This window comes from Rhinichthys klamathensis, unplaced genomic scaffold (genome assembly GCF_029890125.1).
Source record: "Rhinichthys klamathensis goyatoka isolate OS25496 unplaced genomic scaffold, OSU_Roscu_1.1 h1tg000059l_1, whole genome shotgun sequence".
Taxonomy (NCBI): domain Eukaryota; kingdom Metazoa; phylum Chordata; class Actinopteri; order Cypriniformes; family Leuciscidae; genus Rhinichthys; species Rhinichthys klamathensis.
In genome coordinates this window covers 640,001-659,904 of record NW_026606604.1, presented here as the reverse complement: position 1 = coordinate 659,904, position 19,904 = coordinate 640,001, and the positions used below count along the sequence as shown (strand labels likewise).

Genomic DNA, 19,904 nt, shown 5'->3' with positions numbered 1-19,904 from the left:
TCAGGATCAAAACGCATGGTTGAAGACAACCTTTTTCTACATTAATGAAACGTTGCTTAAGCATCAAACCAGCATAGAATGATTTCTGAAGGATCATGTGACACTGAAGACTGGAGTAATGATGCTGAAAATGTTTTAACATAGTTGTAAATGACATTTTTAAACATTAAAATCCAAAAATAGTTGTGTAATAGAATATTGATCGAATAAATGCAGCATTGGTGAGAATAAGACTTTTTACAAAACAAAAAAAATGTAAAAACATCTTACCTTACTTTTGAACGGTACTCTGTTAAAAGTATATATATTTTTAAAGTAAATGTATATACGATTTAACGATGTGCTGCAAATTTCTTTCCTAGAGAAATCCACGGACATTGAAGGACTTTCCTAAAGTAACGTCAGTGCAAGTGTTGTTCACTAACTTTTATACTGCGGTTGAAACACTACTGAGCGATTGCATAATAAGAGATATATTGCATTTTTGTAAGTTGTACAGTTTCTCTCACCATTCCATTTCGAGCTAAAATGAGTGTAAGAAAGATGATCGGTTCGCGCTCGCTTTACTTGCAGTTTTAACTAAAGCGGTTACAGAGATGTCACATTAAAGAGCGATATTTACTGTTTGAATTTGCCAATTTGAAAGCGAGGTGCACGATCACAACAAATAAAATTGACCTTTTTTGCTATAATCTCATTTCTCCACAAACGACGCATTGTGAGCCGTTTGAAAATGACGGAATGATTCCAGTTCATAAGTCAAGAAATACAGGCTGGAAATATTTTTAAAGTCACCATGAAATCAAAATAGTTCCTTTTTAATGGAATATTTCAGTATTTGTGCTTTTGAATTCACTGTGCCCAATTCGTAATCAAAATAATTTCCACTCCCTCTTGCAGACTTCTCTGATGACGTGTGTACTGGTGTGAGGGCGGGACAACCTGTCACTCACATGATGTCATAGCAATATTAAACCACAACCATCCAGTGAAATAATGGAAAAAATCAAGTCCCACCCTACATTTTTTCTTGGTCGAGAAGCCATTTCACTCAGATATGCGTCATGAGAAGAGAAAAAAGACAATCGCAACATCCATTTCATGACGACTAAGACAATTTTATGGTTGAAACCCTAGTTTAAACCTAGCCACAGATGTCACTTGAAATAAGTGCATTACAGAACAAAGTGTTTAAAAATTCTTAAAATATTTTATTTATTAAGAGTCAATAGACTCAATTACATTACCTTCAATTTTCAAGTATACAGTTTGCATATGCTTGCATAACCTCATATACCTACAATTCATCTTCTGTAAAGTTATCATTAAAAATGAAACACAAATTGCAACATTGGAAGTACCGATCTCTTACCTGACAAACAAACAGAATTCATGCCGTTTACACATTCATACACTGTCACAGTAAAAGTGAATTTCTCCCAGACTGCACTCTCTGGCTGGAGGGAACAGACTTGATTAATGCTCCAAAAACAGACTCTTAATGCTACAGGAAGTGTTCCAAAACTTCCTAAGTGTAATATTTCATTTCACAACAATTTACAAACAAAGAGGAAACAAAAGAAACTTGACTGATAAATTGTAAACATTCATCTTGAGCATCATGTGTACACGTTTGAATAAACGTATAAAATAGCTATACAAAGTTACAAAACTGGTTAAGAATTCAGAATGAGATTTAACCATGATAAGTGGACGGCCCTTCCCAATCCTGGCCTGCATGGTTTCGGCTGGATGGCCTGCGACCGCCCATGAATCTCTTCAGCGTATCTGAGGAACTAGGACGTAACCAGGGCTCTGTGGCAATGGTGTCAATGGAAACACGCCGATTGGTTGAAGGAGTCTGTGGCCATAGCTCCTCCCCTTCCTCAGCTGACACTTCCCCTAGACAGCACAAAAGATACACCTCTCAATGCTTCTGACCTACTAGTTTGTGTTTTCAAGCTAACGGTTTAGCATAGCAATAAATATTCAACTCTTTCGCCGCCAGCGTTATTTAAACAAAAAAAAGTTGCCAGCCACCGTTTTAACGTTTTATTCTAGCTTCATGCATTCTTTTTTTTTTTTTTTTTTACACTTAAAAAAAAAGCTACATTTATAAATAGTCTGGCTGGGCGAGAATTCAAATCCAGAGTTCCTGACCTGATCTCCAATCGTGTTCTCTCATGTTGCTCAGTGATGTCATCTTGTTCTTTGTGCGCTCCCTCAGCCGCTCTATTTCTGCGCTGGTTAGCGAGTGCAGGGACTGGCTGTCAGGACCGCTGTCAGGTCGGGTGTACCTGTTTACCACATCCTATCGACAAAACAAAAGTACAGTCATTCAGCGCAGAGTCTTTGTGGATGCATTCAATAAAAAAAAATACTAGCTCCGTTCCAAAACCTGATGGAAGGCTCCTAAAGAGTAGGCAGGCTTCAAAGATACCTTGTTTTGACCAAATTCTAAGGCAGACTGCACATATTCTTTAGCAGAGAAGACAGTCGCTAGTAGTAGAGATTAACAAAACTAGCTTGTGTAAACCGTATTAAAACAAATTAATATTAAATTAAATAGGACCTGCATGATTCTGCTGTGGCCAGCATGACCCTCACAGTGCATTATTCAAAGAAGTACCTACTGAGAGGGTACTGAGCGATTTCAGACGTAGCCAAAGATAATACTTTGTCCAACACTTAAAGGGATACTCCACTTTTTTTTGGAAATAGGCTCATTTTACAACTCCCCCAGAGTTAAACTGTTGAGTTTTACCGTTTTTTGAATCCATTCGCCCGATCTCCGGTTCTGGCGGTACCACTTTTAGCATAGCTTAGCATACATCATTGAAGTGGACAAGAACATTAGCATTTCTAAAAAAAAAAAATGTACCTTGAGTGCAGCAGGCGTAATGATATGACGGAGCGCCTGAAAATAGACTACCTTCCGTCAACACAACGGAACTATTTTCAGGCGCTGCGTCATATCATTACGCCTGCTGCATATCATTATGCCTGCTGCACTCATGGTACGGCAGTAAAGTTTCTTGATTATTACGCAGGAATGAGAGTACAGTTCATAGCCATATCAGCCTAGAAAATCGCAACTTTACATTTTCCGTCGGTCTTAGTGCACGATGTAACTACAGAAGAGTCAAGTTTTAAATAGGAAAAATATCGAAACTCATTGGTCATTTTTTTTTTTAGAAATGCTAATGGTCTTGTCCACTTCAATGATGTATGCTAAGCTATGCTAACATACCGCCAGAACCGGAGATCGGCTGAATGGATTCAAAAACGGTAAAACTCAACAGTTTAACTCTGGGGAGTTGTAAAATGAGCCTATTTCCAAAAAAAGTGGAGTATCCCTTTAAGTATCAATATACTATTTTACACAATATTTGTGAGAGGATTAAGGCTGATTTATACTTCTGCGTCGGACCTACGCCGGAGCCTCTACGATCTGTGATCTAGAGTTGGATGCTACAGACACAACATTGTAGACCAACGCTACAATGTTGGTTTTCATTTATACTTCTGCGTCGTTGTCCGCCTTGGCGCGCAATTACGCATGCAGAGGGAGCATGTGAAACCCGGGGACCGGTTCTAGCGGACCAATCACAGCGCTTGCGGTACGCGTAGAATTGATGCGTTGTTACATTTTTGGAGGTGCACGTCAGGGTTCGCCGAAGGGTACGCGCGCTACACACAGCCTACGGCGGGAGGTCGACGCAGAAGTATAAATTGGGCTTTAATCCAATGGAATCAACTGCGAGTCGAGATGAGCACTATTTTTGCCTATATTGAGCGTTCCAGATCAGTTAGTTACAAGATTCCACTGAAGCATATTTTTGCATTGCACTGTCTATCATAGAAAAAAAAATGGAAAAGCAGCGCGGACATGTTTGACCATGTGTTATCGTCTCTTTTTCAGCGTCTCGCACATGACAGGCCTTTCTAAAAACGTGACGCTCAAGTTTAAAAAAAAACACGAGTCTATGGCTGAATTGCATTCTCTATGTGTGTAGTAGACACAGTACAGACATACTACTCTTTATACATATGTTTTTCACCTACTATAGTAAGGATGTGTATGATTTCGGATACAGCTTATATACCCCATATTCTACTGCAATGTGTGCTGCTTGAATATCCCCTTGGAAGGAAGCTGCTCATGTACGAAGTACAAAGTTTTGGAACAGAGCTAATGACTTTGCCTTGGTCAAGTGAGGATGTAGTTGTGTACAACAAGGGTCTCTTACACCAGAGATGTCTGCCTTCCTAACTGCCGGTCTCGCTCTCTGGTCACGCCTGGATTGGAGACGGAATGAATCGCCACTGGGGTCTGTGTAGAAACAACTGATTGGTTATTTACAGCCGACAAACGTTCAGGAACAGCAGGCTCTGCAGGCCTTCCTCTCTCTCGAGCTCAAACATGCACGATTCAAGCAATCAAAGCTTGGTAATTGAAACTGAGCAAATGAAAAGGCATTTAATGAATGAGACCGAGACTGTTTTGGGAACTCATTTACAAGGTGACTGCTGATCTCTCTGGGGCGCTGCTGTGAGGACAGGCATTATCCTCACCCCCGAGTCAATCTCTCTTCTGTCTGGTGTTCATAGCTGTCACACTAGCTGTCCTCCGTCCCTGCTGGCAGTGACAGCAGCTGTCTGACGGTGGTGTCACGCATTGTCTGCTGCTCATACTGACACACACACACCCCTATACTTCCCATAGACGCCTATTGTTTCTAAATTATGTTGATCGATATGCCCCAACTCTAATGTACCCCTTAAGTGTTTTTTAAATGACATATCAGATTATATTACTTAAGCTAAATGGTCAAATAAAAAATGATCTAAAGAACTAAATATCACAAGAATGTGATTTCTAACAGGCATAATTGTAGGATACAATTTTGCAGGGGAATAGGATCTTGCATATCACTGAGACTGTGTTGCAGACAAGCAATGTAACTCAACTTATGTGTTAAAGCCCTGGCGAGATTTCATTTCAGTTTCTGAAGACCTTTTTGGAAGTATGGGCTTTACAAATATATCAAAATAATTAATGGCAGAATATGTTAGTATACATATGTATGATGTCCTTTCTTCTGTTTAACACAAAAGAGATTTTGAAGAATGTTGGTAACCAAGCAGTTTTGGTTACCATGGACTTCCATTCTTTCAAAACTATTTCTTATTCAAAAAGGAAAAAGTCATGCAGGTTTGGAACCACACGAGGGTCAGTATTTTGGGGTAATCTTACCCATATGTATATATGCTGGTGGGTGTAACTTAAATGTAATCTAGAAGTCTAAACTTTTCATGTGAAAAAGCATTTGTGTCACGTTGGTGAATAAAAGGCTTCCCTCCGTTTTTCATTTTAGAGGAACTTACCAATAAAGGCGCTCTCTGAGTCTAACAGCAAGCGTCTGCCTTGGTCCTCTGCAGAATTCAGCCTCTGGGGTAATAAACACATCAATAAAGACGTCAAGTCAATAGCCAGAACCGTCAGACAGTGCTAACGGAGTGCAGATACCCTTTAAGGGCTCAGGAAAAAATGAGTCACAAAAAAAAGTAGACCTTTTTATAGACATACCTGCTTATGATGCTGCTGTCCTGAAGACACCACATCAAAGTAATCTGCCCAGGGGAATACAGGTATGAGTTCACAATTTTTTTTAGATTTAATTTTTAATTTTATATTCATATATTCAATAAATGCTAAAAACATATATGTTATATATATATATTTTTTTTTTGTTTTTACTGTCACTTTTGATCAATTTAATACATCCTTGCTGAATAAAAGTATTAATTCCTGACCCTAAAATTTTGGCCAGTAGTATATATATTATACGTTTCTGAATAAATGCATTTTGAACGAATTAATCAGGTGAACCAATGATTCAATGGTTCATTCATAAAGAGAGCAATTGACTCAAATTTACTCTTAATTCTTGAATGAATCAGCTGTTTGAATGAATCAACTCAATGACTTAGTATCACTTCATATTTCCATAGAAAAAAAAAAACATTAAAAGTATAGTTCTCTCAAAAATTAAAATGATGTCATCATTTACTCACCCTCATGGCCATTGAAGCCTTAAAGTTTGTGTAATAAATTCTATATTGAATCAACAAAAAAAAGCTATTTTTTGTAATGAATATTTGATGCTTTTCCCATTTAACACAATAATCTTTTGGGGGTAATTTCTCAGCCAAATTGTACGTTTCCTTCCGGAGCATAAGTGAATGTTTGAACCTTTTTTAATAGTTGTGTTTGAGTCCCTCAGTTGTCCTTGTGAAAAGATAAATCTCAAAATCATACAGTCACTGCTGGAAAGGGTTCAAATATGCAAAACATGCTGGAAAACTGAAGAATTTGCTTGACCTGGAGGATTTTTCTGAAGAACATTGGGCAGTTTAACTGCTCATGACAAACAGGGGACTCAAGAACAACCATCACAAAACAAAACAAAAAACAGTCGTGGATCATCCAGGTAACGACACCGTATTAAGAATCAATGGTTCATAAACTTTTGAACGGGGTCATTTTAATAAATTCAGTAAATGTAAACTGTAAATGTAAAAAATTTATGTAAAATATCTTATTCAGGACAGTACTAAATAAAAAATAACAAGCATTTTGTATGTATCTCTCTTATTTTGTTCAAATTATTCACATTTTCACAGATTCTGCAAGGGGTTCAGATACTTTTTCTTGCAACTATATTTATATATTATATACCAAAATAGACATCAAAAAAGCCCATCCCTCACAAACAGACTGACCAGCAGCTTTGCCCCTCCTCAGGCTGTTGATGGTTCGTTGCTGGTGTCGTAACAGAGCCTGTTGCTGGATATCTAGACTGTGATCATCACTGGGGGGGTCTGGATACGCCTGCCGCACCTCCTCACGGGATGCACCTTCTGATAACACAAACACACACAGATAAGAGTCAACCTCTCCTCCAGGACTACAGCATCACTGACAGATAATGCAGGGATGTTGAATACAGATATGGACACATATAATCCAATCACAGAAAACACAGACTCATATTGCAAATCAGTGTTGTCCATCATACATGACAGGAGAACAGCAGCTCTGCCATGGCCAAACCAGCTTTCACACAAATGTAGAGAGGGAATCAGAGCTGAAAATAGAGCATGACAAAGCAAGGGCATGGAGCCAGGCACTGAGTCACGGCTCACAGAGACGCTACTCATTTCTCTCCTGCTGGGGGGTTTGATGACTGATACGACCATTCAACCCATGGGGTGAGAGGATGAGAGGGAGAGCTGATGAATCCATCTTCTGAGCAGAGGAGAAGGTTAAAAGACTTCCAAAGGGACATGAAACACAGACATTCCTCTAGGAAAACACATTAGCATCAGGACATCGGATGTAAAATAATGCAGCTTTCACTCAACACCATCCAGGTTTTTGCTCTTGGGATCCAAGAGTAATTAATTTTAAGCCTCAAATTTAAATTCCAACGATAATTCACACTAGCTACAATGATATCCTCCTGTTTAATCTTTAACTTCTCTATTCGCGTCTACGCCAATAACCCAGACAAAATGTCTATTGCCTAGATCTAAAAGTGATATTTTATTTATATACTAGTATAGCATTTATTAATATTTTGAATTGGATTTTATTTTGAACTTTTGGTTATTTGACTTTTTTATTTCAAGGTTTAGTCATTTTGTTATGTTTGTCGTTTTTATTCATCTTTTTATATACAGTAGTCAACATTTGAAGTGGATCAAAAAAGTTCATCAAAGTTGTCCTAAGACAAGAACGGGTATTGCTCAAAATACATGTATAACTTTGATGAAAGGTTTTGATCCACTTCAAATGTTGACTATTGTATATCTTTCTATTTCTTTCATTAATAACCATTTCAGTTTTAGTTAAGTCATTTTAGTACTTCAACTTAAAAATATCATTTAGCTTAAGTTAGCTTACAATGCTACATTTCTAATTTTCTTTTTTTTAATCTAATATTAAAATGTTATTTTCAGCTTAATTTCAATTAACAAAAAAAATTATTAGTAGTTTTAGTTAACTAACAACAACACCAAGTGATTACCAAAGGATACTTTTTATTAACTTCATCCATCCATTCATAAGATCCATCCATCCATAAGATCCATTTATCCATCCATCCATCCATCCATCAGATCCATCATTCTGAATCTAAAAGTTTAGCTTAAAAGGCTAAAACCTAAAATCCATTTAAGGCAAGTCAGTCAACATAGCGGCCATCTTGGCAAGTGGTATCTCACTGAACTCATTTAGCCAGTGTGTTAAAGTGTGACTTTTTGGAGATATTTGGCTATTTGGAGAGCAGATGGCAGTTTTTTGATGTTACACTGAAGCTAACAAAGGATCAGAGCGTGAGCAACAGGAAATGAGTGCGGCTGTTGGTGGATATGTGAAGGTAATAAAGGCTGGTGAATGGGATTTCGGGAGCCATCACGCCTGTGACGAGTCTTTTTGAGTGAAATTACAGGCCCATTGAAGAGTTCTGCAGACGTTTTCCAAGCAAAAGACAGGAAACTCGGTGTGACATTTACCTCTGTACTTCAGATGATTAAAATCTTGTAGGTTGTGCATGTTGGTTGCTGCAGTGGTGTGGGAAGCCGGCCTCCTGCTGGGTACTTGTCTGCGTAGTCTTGCCACTTCAAAACCATCCTCCCGGAGAAGTTCTCTTGGCCTGTTCAATGTACAGTCAGAGGGTCATGATGACAAGACAAACCATGACAGGATGATCAGGTACATCATTCTGAAGGGGTTTATTTTGAAATATTGACCTGTTGACTGTACATTATCCCATTTACTACATGGCTACTTACCAAATAAATAGGAACACCAGTGAAATATACATAATTATGTTTGTGGATGGAAATGAGCTTCATTAAAGACACGTGTTCTGAATGTGTCGGTGCAGTATGTTTGTTTATTACCGTACCTGCCATGAACGGGAGGGATGTGGTCGTTTTCGTTGGACTGCATTAACTGTCCCTCCAGACGTCTCTGTTCGCTCCGCAGCTGCCTACGCAAGGCTGATAACTCCCTGATCACCGTCTGCTTTTCTTCTGAAATAAAAAGACAGTATACAGTTGAGTTCAGGGACTTTGTCCTTTATAGCTCTGATGGCTAGAGTACAAGCGGTGATATGAGTTACCTGTGGCCCTGATCTCGTTCCTGCGGGCAGGCACCGGGGGAGAATGTGGTGCTGACATCGAGCGCATCTAATTGAAAACAGACAGAGGGGAAAACATTGTTAGAGAACAAATTAAACTAGAAAATAAACACTTTTCACACTCTCACTAGTGTGCCCATAATTGAGGAAAACACCCAAGCGTTGCCGTCTAAACGGCAAGTAAAGCATGATATAATTGTGTGCAGGTGTGTCACTCACAGACACAGTTGCAGAAGAGCGGTGGCTCTCCGCCGACGGAGGTCTAGGAATCTGCTTACGTTGTATCTTCTGCAAGGCTGGTAGGGGTGGTGACGGTGCCCTGTGGACCTTTTGGTATTTGAGAATGATTTGTCAGCACAGAAAAGGATGTTTGGCTTGAGGTAAAAGCCTTATGAACAAATGTAACAGACATGATAATGTGGACCCTTCACCTCCTTCAGATGTGTCTGCTTCTCTCTATCGTGTCTCTTCCTCAGGGCTTCGTTCTCTTTCTCCTCCTCTTCTTTCTTCAGTTTTTCAGCCTCTTTACGGCGCTCTTCGGCTTGCCTGATCAACTCCCCATTTTTGGCTATATGCTGTAAAATAGATGACAGAAAGGAAGCATATCCCGTGAGACTGTAACTTTCTTTCAACGCAAGGTGCGGTCATATTTACAGTTACTCTGTGAAATTTTGCATGTGAAATCCAGTCATTGCAGTAGGAATATTCACGATTTGGAGCTTCACATGAGGGCATAAAAGTTCCCCACGTAGATTTCTCTTACTTTCAAGTTGGCCACATCAATTTGTCGAGCTGACAAACACAAAGCTGCTTGGTTTGTGTGAGCTGTGCTTTATACACCGCTACACAATTGACAATAGAAGTTTGTTTGTTTGTTTTTAGGTCAAGGGCTCAGATTTAGCAAGCATGGTCCAGTTAGCCCCTGCTGGTAGATGCTGTAACTCCTCCAATTATGGGGGTAAAAATCAAATTTTTTTATTCATTGACGGCCTCAAAAGTAGCTGTTTGTTGGGGATTATAAGGGTGTGTTAAAGCCTTTAGAGTATTGACTATTTCATTACATACTCATATGTTCAATCTGGTTGAAGACCAGCACTTCAAAGTGAATACATCTTCCTTTCAGCAAGCACTTTTTGGGATCCATATAATATGACAGCAAAGAACCTCTTTCTCTTTCTGACGTTTCCTCTCCTGCTCTTCCTCATACTCTCTTTCGATCCGAGCTCGCTGTTCGGCAAGCCGCCTCTCTTCTTTCTCGTCCTCGAGCCGGCTCTGCTCCCTCTCTTCTGCCTCTTTTCTCCTCTTTGCCTCGATCTGTTCATCCCAAAGATGATAACAAAGTGAAATGGCAGGCCAAAAGCACAGACAACATTATACAAAGGTGACTGAATGAGGCAAGTACCTGTTGTTTCAAACAATCCTTGTACAATTCCTGGTCATGGAGCTGTTGTGGAGTGGGCAGTTCGTTGAAAAGTTTACCCCGTGCTTGTACAGGTGGCTGAGAAGAGGAAAGACCTGCAGGCTCTACAGGGGTAGAAAGGATTTGGATAGAGTGTTCGGAAAGGTATTTTATTTTTAGCTTCTAAAAGGCTTGATGATAATATCCACAATCAAAGTCAGAAGCTTTAATATTTTTTATACATTTTTATATTTATTTTTAATTAAATATAAATAAATTTTACAAATATAAAAATATATATTTTACCAAATTTCTATATATTTTATTTAGAAGTACCCTATGCAGTACCTTCTTTGACCACTGGCTGAAAACCTACTCTAAGTCATTACAGATATTTAAAGTTCTATTCCACTTTTCTGATTGTGAGACAAATTGTAATTTCATGGCCACAGTTACTTGATGCATTAGGTGAAGTTTCTGTCTTAGTAGCCACTGGAATCTGGGCTACTCTGCCTCCGGAATCATAAGCGTCCACATTTGATTTATGCATTTGTTTCAAATCACCTGAAACACAGAAACATGACTATGATTGAATTACTGTGATAATAAATAAAATCACTATGATTGATACCACAAAATTTCAGTATCAGTATGACTGTAAAAATATAGCATAGACTGAAAAACAATACAAATGTATTAATTGTTTTCCGTGAAGATTGCTAGCTCTCAATTCCAGACCAAAATTTCTGAATCAACTGACACTGAGCTATAAGTGGGATCATGACTGGGATTTACAAAACCATTAAACATTTTGGGGTCGGTAAGGTTTTTAAAATGTTTTTGAAAGAAGTCTCGTATGCTTACCAAGACTGCATTTATTTGATCAAAATACAATTAAACAGTGGTTTAAAATAATGGTTTTCTATTTTAATGTTTTAAAATGTAATTTGTGATGGCAAAGCTGTATTTTCAGCATCATTACTCCAGTCTTCACTGTCACGTGATCCTTCAGAAATCATTGCAATATACTGATTTGTTGCTAAAGAAACATTTGTTATTATTATGAACAGTTGTGCTGCTTAATGGTTAACAGTGTGTGTATAAATATAATTACAGGATGTGGCGATTAATTAATCTAATAAAAAAAAATGTCCAGGATTCTTTGATGAATAGAAAAAGTATAAAACAGCATTTATTTGAAATAGAAAAGTGCTGTCAAATCAATTAATTGTGATTAATCACATCTAACATAAAAGTTTTTGTCTACATAATATATGTGTATATATAATATTATATTTATATATATATATATATATATGTGTGTGTGTGTGTGTGTGTGTGCGTGTGTACACACGACACCAAACTTTTGAATGGTAGTGCATTTAAGTTACATAACTACACTATATAGTTGTGTTCATAATTTTACATACCCATTGTTGCATTTACATGAATATAAATTAGCATTTAAAAAAAGATTATATTCACTATTGTCCTGAAGAAACTGAATAACAAATATTTAAGTATACTGAACCCTAATAAGCATCAATGACTGTTTGTAGACTTCTGTGTTTTTGTGTAAGTGCCTCACTTGACTTGTTGAATATATCAGGGTTCCCACATCTTTTGACCAATTAAATTTTTACATTATGATGTTTACATTTTTACAGTCATTCATGATTACTGGGTAAGGTTTTCACTCACAAAGAACATCTCTAGCTAATGAGATATTTCTGAGTGGAGCAAAGCTAGAAAAACAAAATCAATATTCACTATAGGAAAGGAATACTCATGATTATTCCTTGATTTTCTTGATTTCCATGACCATAAGAACCCTGATACATATAAATATCTGTGTCAAATAATTTTAGAGCAGTTCTAAATAAAACAATAAAAAAATGCATTAGTATTTGATTAATATCTTGCAGATTCACAAAGGGTATGTAAACAATAAAAAAAGGTTTTTGTAATACTCCCACTAATAGTCCACCATTTGTGGATTGCACTAATTAAAACCTTATTAATTATCTGCAGTGATTGCAGCTGACTGGACTGAGTGAGTGTGATCTCTGCATGCGTACTGATGAGATTTCCATGATCGTCTCTAAGAGGGGCTCCTCCTCCTGCTCGTCCCCAGGGCTCGTAAGCCTTCATCTCAGCCTCTATTTTGGCGTCATACAGCTCTTTTTCCAGCTTCTCATGATACCGTCTCTGCTGTCGTTCTTGAATCTGTGCTCCATAAAATTTTGACAATTAGGCTTTGTTCACACAGTGCATCATCTGGTTTGTTTTTCAGACAAGAAAAAAAGTTAAAATCTTATCTGCCCTCTTTTGACAAATAAAAAAACTGAAATATTCATGTTTTTGTTTTGCTCTTCAAACTACAAATAAACTAAATGGAAGAGTTGGGTACCGGGAAAATTGCTGGAAAAAATCAAAGTAGTAGTATTACTCAACATTTAATCAGACTTTAAAAGTAACCTCTGAGAAGAAAAGTTCAAACTTTCAGTTAACCACTTCTGATCGTAACCCTGATCTGCCTCTAGATTCCCTTTACCTTTGGAAATAGTGTATTCTGCTCTGATCTCTTCCTGTCAGACTGCTGAAGTTCGTGGGGAACTCACTAGCATTCAAGGCCATCCGTCTTCAAACCCTTCACTGCACCATTTCAGACTCAATGATCTTACAACCAGGCAGTTTAACAAACATCTTTCCAGCTATCTGAAATATCTTACAGTATAAAGTTCCCCTGAGGAACTTAATAACTGCCTCAGATTTTATTAAAAATATATTCATTTGTGTTCCAAAGATGAACAAAAGTCTTCCAGGTTTTGAAAGACATGAGGGTGAGTAATTAATGACAGAAATTAAATTTTTTGGTGAACTAAATGACTAAACTTTAAATGACTTAATGCTTTTGGCTTGTCCCATGTTAGAGTTTTTGACTCTCTAAACTGTATATAACAATTAAAATCCTACAATGTACAACATACAAATTATGTAGTCATTTTTATTTATTAAATCATTCAAATGTAAAGCTGTGTAACGCTGTTACTGATAGGGGAATTTAAATAATTCATTTGGACCCTTTCTATAGCACAGCATAAAATATTGTGAAAGTACCTGCTGCTTAAGGGCTTCCTGATAGCTACCCGCACTTTCCTTGGGCTGCTGCAGCCTCTTGGAAGAAAAGAACGCTGGTTCTGAGGGAACAACTCCAGCATGGCTGATCGGTCTATGGAGAGACAGATGAGCATTCTGTTATTATATTATATTCTGGTATATCTGAATAAATGTTTCCCCAACTGATACCTCAACTAAACTTGCCATTAAAAAAGCAACTCAAACATTATAAATCTATTTAGAAATTCATATTTCCACAGTATTTATTTTGTTTTGTCATTTCAATATGGAAGTTAAGTATGAAAACATGTGTCTACTGTGTAAGGCCTCCAGAGGGAGGCTGCAGAACGGGCCAATGTGCTTCTGGAGGGATGTGTGAGTGTTGTCCCCCTGCTGGTCCATCTAACACACACACACACACACAAAAACATCATATTAAACAGGGATTCAGCAGCTATATTTAATCACGAAATAGTCAGGGAATCCAAGCTAGAATGCTAAAGCAAAGATAGGCCACTCACAGTAGGCCAGATTGGGGTCTAGAGGATTTCTGGCTCCATAATAGTAATATGCATTATCATAAGGCGTTTGATAGGAGTCAGGGATGGAGGGACCCAAAGGAGGATGCACACCTGTAATTCTGACATCAGAGAACAGAAATATTTCTTTAAATATGCAACAAAACTGTGTATATAGTATTATTGAGGCATATTATTAAATACTTTCACTTTTGTTTTTTCTTTATGTTGTTAATTCAGTACAATTGTTGTTTCAGTGCAAAATCTAAGAACATAACACAAGATCTAACACAAACCTTGGGCCAACTATCTCCCCCAGGGTTCTTGAGAGGCTTCTGTGTTTGTCTTCAGTAACAGTGGTTGCACCATTGGCCCCAAACCCTGCTCGAGCCTCCAGACCAAGGCCTGATGTGTTAGCCAGTCGGCTTAAGACAGTGCTGTGGTCCAGAGACGGGGACTGGAAAGCAACGCGAGGTCTCTCGGGAGGTGCTCTCTCTCTTGGTGCTTGTGGAAGTTTCTCTTCTTTGAGCCGCCTAGCAGAGTCGGCCCCGAAGACCCCAAGACCCAGCCCTGGTTGGTAAGGCACATCCCTTCTCCTGTCCTCGTATTCCTGGGTCATGGCACCAAATTGTCTGATTCGGTCTGCCTGTGGGAAACAAGGTGATATGACTGTAAATAGGAGCACAACAGTTGTTGCATAGCTATGGCTGCAGTGAAAATGTGTCTCAAAGCCCAGGCTACTGGGTCAATCTCAAATTCTGTCAAGTTCCAAAGTGAAAGAAGTTGAACGCTATATTACAAGTCTTCTAAAGCCATACGATAGCTCTGTGTGAGGAATAGGACAAAATGATTCATTGATCATCTTAACCAATTTAGATTATGTAAAACAAAAGCTGCAGAAAGCTTCTTTAAATATTTCTACTTCCCCAGAAAAATAACAGCATATGGGTTTAAAACAACATGAGGCTGAGTAAATAATGACAGAATTATTTTTTCTATTTCATTATGGAAGCACATTTTTAAACTCATAAATTCATTTTTATGACAACTCAAAGGATTTGAAGACAAAATAAAAAAATATACTATATAATAAATATTTAGCATAAAATGGGCTTAATTTTCTTTTTCGTAGAATATTTATGCTAAATATATTCTTACTCTTTAATGTCATGAAATCTTCATTACATAAAAAGTCATTTAAACATTTCTAGATGTACTTCCTAAATGTCACATATTTTTACAAAATATAAAGTATAAAACCATGTTTATAAAAATGTAAAACAATGACTTATCAAAGATTGAAAATCTGACGACCTTCACCTTTTTTTCAGGATCAACAGCGCCTGTTGCAGCCACTCTCAACTCAAGCTCCTTTTCCCTGTATAATTTGAGTTTAGATGGTCAAGTGAATATTTGTGCCCTGAAAGATTTTAATTCAAATACCCACAATCATCAAATCATTTCTCACTTTCTTTTGTTCATCTCTTTTTCGGCTATTTGCTGTAGCAGCTCAAGTTTGTAGCGTTGCTTCCTGCTCTTAGAGGCCTCGTCCCCTTCAGCAGCACCTATACGACCCAGTCACAGGTTACAAATCACAGACACATTTTTATATATACTGTAAATAAAGTTTGATTTGACCTTACCAATCATGAGTCCAGTAGCAAACTCTGTCATGTTCTGCTCGCTTACAGATCTGTGTTGCGCTCGAGTCGGTGCTTGTAGACTACATTAAAATCACACAAAGCAAAAAAAAAAAAAAACTATAAAACTCCATCCAGTGTCTTACACTAAAAACACACCCTGATCTCTGCAGCTCTGGCCAAACCATTACGTCACACACACACATACACAGGATTAAAGAGCCTGGCTGCAGATCCATCAGATGCTTTGAGCCTCCCCATCAACACCAATCAATACAATCCCACTGATAGAATGGACAATAAATCCAGTCGATACAACTTTCCAACACAGCAAACTCAGCGTTTCCTGTCTCTGCATTGTTAGAAACCCTCAGACTTAATAGGTAAATTCTCATTGACTCAATAGTTAAATCTACTAAATTAAGGCTGAAAACCATCACATCTTTCGATTATTTTTTTCCGGCACAGGCAGACTCAAAAGCCAGAAAATTGAAAGGAGGGTTTATATAATACAGACTCCTGCTAGAGTAATTACCACTTTGGCTACTTGATTCACTGCAGTTTTATTTTCACCGAAAGTAAGGTGAAATAAGTTCCTTTCACTGAAAGTAAAGCTGGCTTTATACCCCAATTACTCTAATTGCAGATCAGTACTTGAGTTGATGTGCTGTCAGGGTCTGTCTATTCTTCTGGTGACAGCTGCATTAACTGTGTCTGGGTAAGATGTCAAATTTAACATATCTAAAACTGTGTGCAACCCTTCTACTTTCTATATTGGTTTATATTTGGCTCTTCATCTGTTTAAGCTATTTTTATTCGAATGTTGCTATGGTGATGATCGTTATTTTTCACAGATGTCTTCTAAGAAGTTGTGAAAAACACCATCTGCAAATGGTCTTTTTTTTATTGCAAAAACAAATGTAAGCTTTTTTTCCTGCTTAAACCATCTTCTTTCCATGTATGCATTATATTTGCACTACTTTTGAAAAAATTCAAGTCAGTAAAATTCAGCAAAAGCATTAAATTGATCAAAAGTGACATTAAAGAATGATTTCTGAAGGATCGTGTGACACTGAAAACTGGAGTGATGGCTTCTGGAAATTTAAGTTCTCATCATCCCTGGAATAAGTTACATTTTAAAATATATCAAAATAAAAAATGTGTTATTTTAAATTATAATAATATTTCACAATATTGCTGTTTGTACTGTATTTTTTATCAAATAAATGCAACCTTTGTAACATAAGACACTTCTTTCAAAAACAATTTTTCATTCAAAAATCTTACTGAGCCCAAAATTTGTGTTTGTTAAAGACAATGGAAGATGGACATTAAATATTGATTTGATTTTTTTTGTTAATTATTTATTTATTAACTAATTATTTAGGTCTATATAATTAATTTATTAACTAAACCAAAAATATTTTTACTTTTTATGTAAGCAACAGCGTAAAATCTATTAATGCATGGGGCTGAATTACATGGTACATTTTGTGAATGACGAGCACTAATATTGTGTGTAGGGCTGGGCGATAAACTATATCATATCGAGATTGCGATAAAATTTACGTCAATGACTGATACGCTCTGGACATTTTTACTCGATATGGATAAAACAGCCTATCACACAGCAGAAATAAACGTGACAACAGCCGGTCAGTGCATGTCGCTAATAAGTGATTTAAAGTCTCTGAGTTTGTGTATCAGACGAAACCACGCCGTTCATTCACTTACACACGTGACGTTCACAGTGTTTAAAACGTGTGCCGTCTCAATATATGAAAACGACATGAACTTTATCTCCAGAGCTGCTTTGAGAGTCACTTCACAAGCTTTTCACCTTTTCATTTGAGGAAAAACAACCGTCAAGCACACCAAAACTGAAAATAAAAGTTCGGTTTAACTTCAAGAAATTATGACACAAATATATTATTACTGTATACTAAAATGTACTTCTCAAAGTAATACTAATAATATTATTATTATTTCTAAAGAATATCATACAACCAAAATATTTTTTCATCCATTTTCATTTTAAATTTATACTGTTCTGTTGTGCAGCATCTTATTCGACCAAAATTAAACATGCAATGTTTTGATGTAAATTAATTGTTATATTTTCATTTGATTACATTTTAAAGGCTTGATTAAACTGTTAAAGTTTATATACATTTGTATTAAATCATAAAACACAGAATCCCTCCAAAAAAATTAAATGGAAAAAATAAAATTAAATGAAGACAGTGAAAATTACAACATAAAATTACAACATCCATTAATATAACTAAATTGATCCTCTCTAAATAAAATAAAATGGATGTCATGGGCCCCTGAAGTAAAAGGCCCCTGAAGTAATTAGGCTAAACTCTATGGAGTTTAGTCTAATTGTGAACAAAAGAACAAAAAATGTACATGTTTACATTCATTCTCAAGATCTAACAGATATGTGGAAAGCATTTCCTTCCCCATTAATAGTAAATTAATATCATAATAAATATCTATATTGTGAAAAAAAAAAAAATTGTGATAATATTTTTGGCCATATCACCCAGTCCTAATTGTGTGCCAATCCATGGAGCTTTCGTCGGAGTTCCACATGGGCCTAATTATAACCTATATTAACTTGAGATGGAAGTCCCTCAAGAATATTATTCTTATAATGCTTCCTAAAATATAACCAGATCAACTTCTGAGTGCCAGCAGAATAAACAGAAAGTGGAAGAGAGAACTTGTAAGATGCACCTGTGTGAGCTGTCTTTTCCTCCTCTCCTGTTTGCACCAGTGTCTTCCTGTATGTTTCTAAGCCTTTCCTTCTCTAGGAGTTCTATCTCCTCATCAGAACTGGTGTGATCTCGGTGAGGGCCTTCCCAGCGATCTGGCGTCTCTACCCACTGTCTCCGTGGCCTTGATACCTTAGGCACTCCGGAAGTGGGCTCAGTTAGAGTGGCAACATCCCTCCTTGAGAACACAATGTTCTCTGGGCCCTGAATGCCCCTTTGCACTCGTACCTCTGGAGAATCAGCTGGGTACTTTGGAGTAATAGAGCCAAAACCATCTCTCTCCAGGGCCTGACAGAAACAATCAACATATGCTGAGAATCAGAGGATTCAAGGCAAGTTTCAAGTCAACAGAGTTTTAAAAAAGCTTAAATTGTGGTTCAATAAGACATTTGTGAAGTTTATTTATTCCTAGTGTTGCTGTATAGAACATATCACAACAATATAGAGTTTTATTTCATTTAAATCAAACCTGTGGAGTACTTGAAGTTTTCCCTATTTTCTGTGCTCCCTCTTGCCCTCGGAGAAACAGATTATACTCCTTGTTTCTCTCATCTTGCAGCTTTTCCTGGGTAGATTCATAAAAGACAAAACCGTTACATTAAAGAAGACCTATTATGCTTTTTAATCTGTAGCGTACACAATCTGTAGTTGCTGTTCGAGAATGAAAAAGGACTGCAAAATTATAAAGAACAAAGTCCACTTTAAAGGGACAGTAAGCACTGTCCTTGAAACGCCTGGATTGTAGTCTTGAGTTTTCTTCCAGATATGTACACGTCACAATATTCCTCATTTAAATAATTCCCACCCATGGCATAAGCAAAAAAGGGGCGGGGCCTGTTTGAGTTGCATTAGTAGCATGTTGAAACTTGCGGTTATGGTAAGGGGTGTGAGTGTGACATTTCCAAAACATGTTCAAAGTGATTGACGAATTACAACACACTGGTCCAGCCGACCAATTAGAGCACATTGTGCTTTCTGGATGGAGGGGCTTATTAGAGACAGGAACTAAACAGAGGCTGCATCCGAAATCAGATACTTCCCTACTATGTAGTAGGCGAAAAACAGTATGTGACAAAAGTAGTAGGCCTATGTCCGAAATGACCTGCTTCTTAAGGGTGCATAGGATGGACACTTTACTATCCCATGAGACTACGGGAGAGGATTTGTGAATGGCAGTGAAGCGACATTTATAACTGATGCTGGTAGGTCACATTATAATGACAGCATTGCGAATGTAG

At 37.4% G+C, this 19,904-nt stretch overlaps 1 protein-coding gene across 3 annotated transcripts in view; it reads right to left on the bottom strand.

Annotated features, from left to right (window-relative positions):
* Positions 1–1,190: 1,190 nt before the first annotated feature.
* LOC130083813 (centrosome and spindle pole-associated protein 1) overlaps positions 1,191–19,904 on the bottom strand; it is a 20,389-nt gene continuing 1,675 nt past the window's right edge. Inside the window, exons 5-29 of one of the 3 annotated variants that reach the window (XM_056248825.1) lie at positions 19,136–19,231; positions 18,629–18,954; positions 15,890–15,969; positions 15,715–15,811; positions 15,567–15,624; positions 14,653–14,892; positions 14,543–14,613; positions 14,250–14,368; positions 14,046–14,121; positions 13,729–13,840; positions 12,687–12,834; positions 11,065–11,172; positions 10,612–10,733; positions 10,374–10,523; positions 9,641–9,784; positions 9,429–9,536; positions 9,192–9,258; positions 8,976–9,102; positions 8,581–8,720; positions 6,787–6,924; positions 5,591–5,634; positions 5,389–5,452; positions 4,251–4,333; positions 2,161–2,311; positions 1,191–1,902 (exon numbers count right to left, since the gene is read on the bottom strand). In XM_056248825.1, coding sequence (XP_056104800.1) covers positions 1,697–1,902; positions 2,161–2,311; positions 4,251–4,333; positions 5,389–5,452; positions 5,591–5,634; positions 6,787–6,924; positions 8,581–8,720; positions 8,976–9,102; positions 9,192–9,258; positions 9,429–9,536; positions 9,641–9,784; positions 10,374–10,523; positions 10,612–10,733; positions 11,065–11,172; positions 12,687–12,834; positions 13,729–13,840; positions 14,046–14,121; positions 14,250–14,368; positions 14,543–14,613; positions 14,653–14,892; positions 15,567–15,624; positions 15,715–15,811; positions 15,890–15,969; positions 18,629–18,954; positions 19,136–19,231 — 3,075 coding nt within the window. In that variant the 3' untranslated portion in view covers positions 1,191–1,696. Of the gene's footprint in view, positions 1,903–2,160; positions 2,312–4,250; positions 4,334–5,388; positions 5,453–5,590; positions 5,635–6,786; positions 6,925–8,580; positions 8,721–8,975; positions 9,103–9,191; positions 9,259–9,428; positions 9,537–9,640; positions 9,785–10,373; positions 10,524–10,611; positions 10,734–11,064; positions 11,173–12,686; positions 12,835–13,728; positions 13,841–14,045; positions 14,131–14,249; positions 14,369–14,542; positions 14,893–15,566; positions 15,625–15,714; positions 15,812–15,889; positions 15,970–18,628; positions 18,955–19,135; positions 19,232–19,904 lie in introns of all 3 variants that reach the window. The other 2 variants (XM_056248826.1, XM_056248824.1) reach the window with 2 other exon arrangements.